General features: G+C 38.9%; 1 protein-coding gene across 1 annotated transcript in view; it reads right to left on the bottom strand.

Moving 5' to 3' along the window:
* LOC104964377 (sarcoplasmic/endoplasmic reticulum calcium ATPase 2-like) overlaps nucleotides 1-6,745 on the bottom strand; it is a gene marked incomplete at its 3' end in the record, with an annotated part of 9,251 nt that extends 2,506 nt beyond the window's left edge. The window contains exons 1-3 of the mRNA XM_010793131.1: nucleotides 6,230-6,745; nucleotides 1,703-1,720; nucleotides 1,530-1,612 (exon numbers count right to left, since the gene is read on the bottom strand). Of these exons, the coding sequence (XP_010791433.1) occupies nucleotides 1,530-1,612; nucleotides 1,703-1,720; nucleotides 6,230-6,347 (219 nt within the window). The remainder of the gene's footprint in view (nucleotides 1-1,529; nucleotides 1,613-1,702; nucleotides 1,721-6,229) is intronic.
* Between the last annotated feature and the right edge of the window lie 2,503 nt (nucleotides 6,746-9,248).

Here is a 9,248-nt window from a genome sequence, read left to right as displayed (position 1 = left end):
CTGACACAGCAACCATGCTTGAAATGTCTTACTGTGCACATGGTGAGAGAAACTCAATCTGCTTCTGTCACCATTCCTCAGATGTCAGCTGTTCAGCCTTTAATAAGTGTGTGTAACCTCAGCCGGGTTAAACACACTGAAGACGTTCACACTTCAGCACCATGCACCGCGTAAATCACCCCCGACACTTGGGGTTTAATAATAATCCCGTCTGCAAATGTGCTTTCACATAAACACTCCTTCACCCCGAGGTGGGAATGGGGAGCTATGTGTGGGACGATGGGCTCTCCTCAGAGTCATAAACAAACATACATACTAACACTAGGAGATAAACGTGCAGCCGGCAGAAGAATAGGTACAATTAAGCTTATTTAGCATGAATGTAATTAAATGTAGGGATGTAGAATACGGAAATACAGAAATACTTTCAAAAAATCAAGCTGCGGAAATGAGAACAATTTGATTATACGACTATTTTTGTTCAATTTCAAATCTTTTGTCTTGTTTTTTTTCACTGCCTTTTAGGGCAGGCAGTAGTGAAATACTCAATTAAACTTGTATTTCACTACATTTTCAGGAGATTTCTGGTACTAGTAGTTACATTCATATGTGTTTCAAGGAGTTTAATCACATTTATGTGTCATTTTATGTGTAATTACTACAGTTTTGGTCCATAAAAGTCAGAGCGGTACTTATTTTCTTGCTTTTCTGGAATTTATGGAAGAATATTAGGGGGAGTTACCCCTCTGCCATTTAACATACACTTCAATAACAATCCCATCTGCAAATGTGTGTTAGCATACACACTCCTTCACCCTGAGGTGGAAAGGAAGAGCCATTTGTAGGATGCTTAACGTCAGTGTTCGAATTACCCATTTGCTTTCGGGGGAGCCCTATTTTTCCATGCACATCCTGCTACTATCACACGCACGCTCTGTTGATTGGCGCAGCAGCGCGGATTCGATCAGACGGTGTCACTTCGCCGTTGTTGAAGCCTCTTCAGGCTCCGCATCGGCAGGCCTCTCCCTCGGTGTGGAGCTGTCAAACTCGACCCTAACGCCGCTTACAGCCGGCCAACTAAGAGTTGTTCCGTTCACTTGACTGTTTTCGTTTTGCCATATTTTTTTATTACAAAGACAGAGTTAAAAAAATATCAATATGAACATTTCAAATACCGGCATCGCCACCGTAACCATAGCAACGTAAGTAGCGCAAAGAATGCAGCGCCGCCACGTACAGATGGCAACACCCAGAAATATTCACAAATATAAAACAAATATTCAGAAACTGTAATGAACAATGACTATTATTTATTTCAAGAACTGTTATTTACAGAAACTCAACATTTCTAATCTGTGTGAAACAAATATGCACGATTGTTTTGGGCTCCCCCTATTTATCTCAAAGTCAGCCTTCAGGGGAGCTCCCTCCCTCTTCGGGGGAGCCAAGCTCCTCTAGCTCCCCCCCATTTCGAACAGTGCTTAACGTAATGTTTAGCTTATAGAGAAATAATGTAGGGAAATACTCACAAAAGATATACACGCGGCCAGCAGAAGAATTCGAACCAATAAATCTTCAAATTGTTCAAGGACAAGCTCCATCAAAGATTTCCCTGCAAAAAAATAAAGTAGGTTATAAAAACCATCCATTACAGACACTGGTTATTATCATAAAATGACAGTAAGAGACATTCAGTGCTTACCTTCTTCTGCTGGTAACTCTGTGTGTGGAGATCCAGGAAACACGCAGGAAATGAAAGAAAAAGAAGGTAAGTTTAGTATAAAAACTATTACATAACACACAATGACAGATGGAGACAAGCACCTCCTGTTTCCTGATGGGGAGCTGACTCCTACAACAAGAGGAGGGCAATATGTTCCCTTAATTCAAGCTCAATTACTCAAAATGAATTGGAATCACCAGGGAGTAGCGCAGTGAAAAAGCTATTTTTGTAGGTTGGCCCTGAAGGCAGCATCTCCCTTGTTCCCTCCACAAAAAGCCCATGTGATTTTGGATTATTGCAAAAAACACATTTTGTTCAGCAGGATAATCTCCACACATTAACACCACTTGATGTAGTTTGAAGTAAAAAGCTAATGTTGGGCTATAAAGGAACTACAGCACGGTCACATGACTTCACGTCACCACCGCTAAGCTAAAGGTGGCTAATGTTGGGCTATAAAGGAACTACAGCACGGTCACATGACTTCACGTCACCACCGCTAAGCTAAAGGCGGCTAATGTTGGGATCTAAAGGAACTACAGCACGGTCACATGACTTCACTTCACCTCCGCTAAGCTAAAAGCGGCTAATGTTGGGCTATAAAGGAACTACAGCATGGTCACATGACTTCACGTCACCTCCGCTAAGCTAAAAGCGGCTAATGTTGGGCTATAAAGGAACTACAGCATGGTCACATGACTTCACTTCACCTCCGCTAAGCTAAAGGCGGCTAATGTTGGGCTATAAAGGAACTAAAGCACGGTCACATGACTTTACGTCACCACAGCTAAGCTAAAGGAGGGCTAATGTTGGGCTATAAAGGAACTACAGCACGGTCACATGACTTCACGTCACCACCGCTAAGCTAAAGGAGGCTAATGTTGGGCTATAAAGGAACTACAGCACGGTCACATGACTTCACGTCACCACCGCTAAGCTAAAGGAGGCTAATGTTGGGCTATAAAGGAACTACAGCACGGTCACATGACTTCACGTCACCACCGCTAAGCTAAAGGTGGCTAATGATTGGGCTATAAAGGAACTACAGCACGGTCACATGACTTCACGTCACCTCCGCTAAGCTAAAGGCGGTTAATGCTGGGCTGGATGACGTTAAGTCGTCTCATTTAGACACTTGTTAGCAACCGCCGTTTGAAAATAAAACATTCACAATTATCCTCATAGTGGAAATTCACCACAATCAACTTATTGTGAGTTTGTTTAATCAGGTCCAGTGATAAAATCTCACATTGTCCCAAACAGTATCAGGTTATACTTCTTACAGAGTGGCCTTTAAATCCACTCCCTTAGCCTTTAATACACAATAGGAAAAAGGAAACTCTGTAAAGGTCAATGAGATTTAAAGGGGAGTTCCTACCCGGTGTAATTCATATAAAACAGCTGCTGAAGCCTGTCACTATGACCAGGCCAAAATAAATCACAATATTCTCCCAAAAACAATCAAAAGATTCACAAAACTCTGCATTTCCCCCATATTTAATGCAACAACAAAATGCCTTTTTAATGTTTTAGTGATATTTAAAGAGTCTTAAGGATCTTTTGTCTCACAGTAAGTTGAGTGCGGTGTATTTTCATTAGCAGCTTGATGGTGAAAATCGTTGAGGGACTTTAAAAAGCTTCCCACCTCGCAATGATTGTAAAAATGCTGGAAAATGCTCAAAATTCTGACTTAAATCTAAAATAAAATGAGGACAAAATGTTATATTTCTTTCTGGAAATCTCAAGAATTATGGACTTGAGAACTCACAACTCAACCAAAATATCCCTTTTGATCAGATCTGATCAGATTTACATGTGGCCCTAACTCTCTTCTGTAGAAATTGGTATCTTTAATCGTGATATTAATATAAAATCCTACAACGTCCCTTCACTAACTAGCATTAGTATCAACAGAATGGCATATTAATCCACTCCCTTAACCTTTAATACACAATGGGACAAAAATAAAAAAGGAAACTCCAATCAATGTAAAGGTCAATGTGATTCAAAGGGGGGGTTAGTATATATATCCATGACCTCCCGGGTGATATTAATATAAAACAGCTGCTAAAGCCTGGAACAAGAGAGATTAACTTCAACGTTACTGAAATCATCCCGTGGACGCTGTTCAAACTCTGTCCGCACGATGAGATGCACTTCAGCTTTGAGAAACATCCAACAAGGTTATCGTGTGACACCATATTCTACGAGTGCTGCCAATAACTTCACAGTGAGGGTGCTTTACAGGCAAAAACATGAGATTTGGACTAATTTAGATTCAATAACTCTTTTCTTTTAGACTAGTTCGGGTGAAAAGCATCCAAAATGCAAATTTCAGGTATTTCTAAAAAATGCGCCTGTAGATTTCACTTAGACGCTCTAAATGTTAGCATTAGATAAAACCCAATAATCATATTTAAGCATAAAATGTCGGAAAAATAATTGTCATAATGTACGTAATCAGCTAGGGAAGTTTCATGGTGATATTTAATAGTTAAAATGTTCACACTGCCATGATGACCTTGATAAGTTGTATGACATTGCCCTATTGTACAATATAAAGATTAGGACCATTCGCACTAAATATTATAACGAACTCAATACTTTATCGACTTATCGTACGATGTTTTAATACGATCGGTATCTATTTTACGTTACCAACTCAACGTACAATATATGGACATGACATCAAGGATTTATTAAGCCGTTACTGACTTATCGTACGATATATGGACATGACCTTGATCATTTGTACGTTATTGACTTATCGTACAATAAAGAGAAATACTCGATACTTTTTAACTTACAAACTTATCGTAGGATATTTGCACATGTTTGCGATAACTTTCTCGTACACTATATGAATTTGATTATTTTAACGCTACAATCTTGCCGTACAATATGTATGGACATAACTTCGATTATTGATATGAGATATGCAAGATATGAATTATTTTAGAATATGGAGAAATTACCTTTCACGTTAACAACTTATCGTACAACAAGTGAACATGACCTTGATCATTTTAACGTTATCAACTTCACGTAAAATGTATGAACATGGCCTCAAGGATTTATTACATTATCAGCTTATAATTACAGGACCTTAATTGTTTTAAAAATGTGCGCACATTATTGTAGGACATATGGAAAATACCTCTTTTTAGGTTAACACTTTATTGTTACAAACATGTGACCTTGACCATGCCGACTTCAATATTGCTGCCTGAGTTTCCCTGTTATTAAAAAACCTGGGTATTTTAGTGAACAGAGCAGGATGTCATTTACTGTTTTGATCGTACGATTATTGTTTTATTTATACGTTATTTAATGGATATTGAGCCTACACATAAACTCCCATTAAAGCCCTAGAACATTCTGAAGAAAAAGTGCATTGCTCATTGAAAGGGTGTACTTGAATTATAATGCCAGTAAATTATCATTTTATAATCCAATGGGCTTAAAATGACAGAAATATCGCAATAAGTGATCGGTCAACATATCGTATAACTTAAGTAGCTATCTTGATGTGACTTGACACAATGTTACATTGATGTTACTAAACATTATATCGTCACAGTGTTCAACAAAGTTACGATAATTGTACAATACTTAACATTTTTGGTCCATTTAATTAGGATATTTAAACAAAAATAATCCCGATAAAGTTCTAGAATATTCTTAAGAAAAAAGTTCATAGCTCTTTGAGAGGGTGTGCTTTTATTATCATGATATTATATGGGCTTAAAATAATAATCGCAAAAAATTATCTGACAACATTATCGTCTAATTTAAGTAGTTATCGTGACTAGATACAAGGTTGCATTTAGTTACCATACCTGACAACTATACGATATTGTTTCCATGCCTTAAAATGTGCCAGTGTTTAACAATGTTACATAACTTATCATATCTAATGATGTAACCATCTGGAAATAATAATAACGTATCAATTACAATTTCAACCAATAAAATCATATTGAAGTTCTAGAACATTCTCAAGAAAAAAGTTAATTGCTCTTTGAAAGGGTGTGCTTTAATTATCATGCCATTATCTGATTATAATATGTTAAAATAGGCTATAATTAATAATCGCAATACATAATTGAAGTAGTTATCGTGACATGACACAATGTTGCATTTAGTTACCATATCTGACAACTACACGATACTGTGACCATGCCTTACAATGTTACATTGACTTATCATATCTAATAATTTAACAATCTGAAAATAATAATACACTTATAATATGCTTTCTACACGACGGGAGACCCTGGAGGTGACGTCGGCTGTAACCCCTCACTGAGGCCGGCCAGCAGAGAGCCACCGGCCGATGCTCCTGATGACTTTTCCCCCATATCCTGCTCCATATCCTGCATACTGATCTCACACCGGCCATGCGTGCTGCGATGACAAGACATTTCTGAGCCAAGTCTCATTCACGGCATGTTACCCATTCACAGTGGTTCAGATAAAATACAAAAAAAGGTGCTGTTTTTTTACCGTTTAGGCCCCATTTGTCCCTGAGTCGCTTCACCTCGTCCAGGGAAAGTCCTGTGCTCTCATTGACGCAGAAATGACTGTAAACTTCTTCCACACTCTTGGTGTGAGAGTTCTCCATGGCGGCTGCTTTCTCCCACGGCACAGCTTGGTAGGTCTCTTTAAAAAAAAAAACAGTTCAATTAATCAAAAATGAGTTTTCCCACTTGGATAGATATCGACGAATTCGGGATTAGTGTGTCCCCCCGTTGTGATTCTTTTTTTTCTCCAATTACGCACAAAAAACGCACAAAACGTGGTGAGTTCCTGGTCCCTGTCTGTCTGCGGTGGAAATGCTCTCTTATGTCCGGAAATGGTGCAGCAGTGTCCCGCAGGCTGCATTCACCCGGTTCAGTGCTGTGAGTAACCGTGCCGTGCCGTGCCGTGGCTCCTGAGTGTGGCCGCTGTGGGTGCTGACAGTGACAGCCGGGCTTTATCTCCTCGCTGCTGCCCCTCTCCACTGCGCTGCATGTGGACTCATATCATTGGACGAGCCCAGGAAGCGACGTTCAAACCGAGGGAGAAAAAACCCAGGAAGATAAAAAAAAGTGGAAGACATTTATCCCATGCAAACACTGGGGCTTCCGCTGCATGCAAACCAGGAAGTCAGGGTAATAACACTATAATAACATGCAAACAAAATGAAGTAAACAACTGGACATAATAGGCCACATTTAAATATAATAATTATGAAAAAAAATCAAATGAAAAGTAAAAAATACTTCTCACAATGTGACAGTTTAATTAAAAAATGTTTAAAATATTGTTAAAAATACAATTAATACATATTATTAATTAAAAGTATATAATATTGTTTATTTTAAGTTCAATTAAATGTACTCAACAACTTAAACAAAATTAATTAATATAAGAATAAATAATAACTTAAAAAAAGAATAAATAGGGGTTTCATTATCAAATGATACAACAGAATAGCAAATGTAATCAACAAGTATATCATGAATGTAATCTTAAAGTCCTCTACAGGTCAACATGATGAATTGATATAAGTAAAAAGAAATAATAATGATTATTTAAAATATAAAATATAGGTAAAATAAGAAATACAAGTTCTTCTTACAATTTATTCTTAAAGTTGTATCACCTTTATTTATCACATATTTATATATTAAATAGAAATACAAGTCCCATGAAATTGGGGTAACTTTTGTTGTTTAACATTTATGTATGTAAAACAAAAATGAGCAAAAGAAATATAATACCTGATCAAGTTAGATCCCGCCTCTCACAGTGCACTGAGATGTGTTACTACCTGTAGTACTCATCACTGTACCCTGTATGCCAGGGCAGGTCTGCCTTCACTCACTGTACGGAGGCTCAGTCATGGTACATGTTCATCTACAAAGCCATGCTGGGTAAACACCATCTTACATCTGCTCTCTGATCACACAGAGAGTTTCAGGTAGCCATTGCCTGAGAGCTCATTATGTGGTTTTGTTAAATGTGCCAAGTGCTAGGACTGACTTAGGGACGAAAGCTTTTATGTGCCCAGCTCCTCTAACTTGGAACAGTCTGCAAAAAGATTTGAAACTGAGCAATTTGGTTCCACTGCATGTTTTTAAAGCTTGGATAGGTGCTATGCAATCTGATCCTGTTGGTACCTATAAAAGTTGTTAGGTATGTACATTGTAAATCACTGTATCTATGTTGTCCTTTTAGTTCTTTGGTTGTTTTCTGTTTTTCTACTTGCAGCAGGTCTCCCTTGAAAAAGGCTGATCCACTGAGGCTGTGGCTCAGTGGGTAGTGTGCTGGACTTCAAATCAGGGGATAGCAAGTTCGAGTCCCACTGCAGTCAGCATGTCGTTGTGTCCCTGAGACACTTCACCCCAAATGTCTCCTGTGGGGATTGTCCACAGTATTGAGTATGTAAGTCTCTTTGGATACAAGCGTCTAACATGTAATGAAAAAAGAGATCGATGATCACCTGGTTAAATACAGGTTGAAATGAAATAATGATAATAACGAATATTAAAAAAGGAAAATGTAGACCCTCTTTGACCATATCATTTATTTTCATTTCAGTTTCATACCAAGCATTTGACTCCAAATGGAAATTGGACACCCCTGTTTTAAAACCCTCCCCACTCCCATGCTTGTGGAAGAAGAAACTGAGTCTCCCCAATAAAAGTCTGTACTCCCTGCTCTTTTATGCTCCACTACAACTCAAAGGGAATCATTGTAGTTTTACAAAGCACCGTATACTGCACACAAACAGTTAAGTTTATTCGCTTTTGTAAAATTCTCCGACCACTTTACAGACTCCCTCAGACTACAGGCATCTCATTACGGGCCCCCCGTCTCATTGTGTTACTCCCTCATTCACACTCTACAGGGGGCCCTGTCAGCAGCAGGGATGGCTCCATGCTCAGAATAAAAAGTGTGTGTGTGGTGTGTGTGTGTGTGTGTGTGTGTGTGTGGCCTAGCATTACTATACTTGTGGGGACCTAAATCTGTCTACACAGTCACGTGTGGGGACTCGCTTCCCTTATGGGGACAAAATGGAGGTCCCCATGAGGGGAATCATTAATTTTAGGGTGAAGACTTGGTTAGGGTTAGGCATGTGTTGGTTATGGTTAAGGTTAGGATAAGTCTCCAGGAAATGCATGTAAGTCAATGTAATGTCCCCTGAAATGATGTATACATGGTGTGTGTGTGTGTGTGTGTGTGTGTGTGTGTGTGTGTGTGTGTGTGGCCTAGCATTACTATACTTGTGGGGACCTACATCTGTCTACACAGTCACGTGTGGGGACTCGCTTCCCTTATGGGGACAAAATGGAGGTCCCCATGAGGGGAATCATTAATTTTAGGGTGAAGACTTGGTTAGGTTTAGGATTAGGGTTAGGGTTAGGCATGTGTTGGTTAAGGTTAGGATAAGTCTCCAGGAAATGCATGTAAGTCAATGTAATGTCCCCTGAAGTGATGTATACATGGTGTGTGTGTGTGTGTGTGTGTGTGTGTGTGT

Source organism: Notothenia coriiceps, unplaced genomic scaffold (assembly GCF_000735185.1).
Source record: "Notothenia coriiceps isolate Sejong01 unplaced genomic scaffold, NC01 NC01_scaffold00037220, whole genome shotgun sequence".
NCBI lineage: Eukaryota > Metazoa > Chordata > Actinopteri > Perciformes > Nototheniidae > Notothenia > Notothenia coriiceps.
Note: the sequence above shows the minus strand (reverse complement) of the source record. Positions and strands in the feature narration are given on the sequence as shown.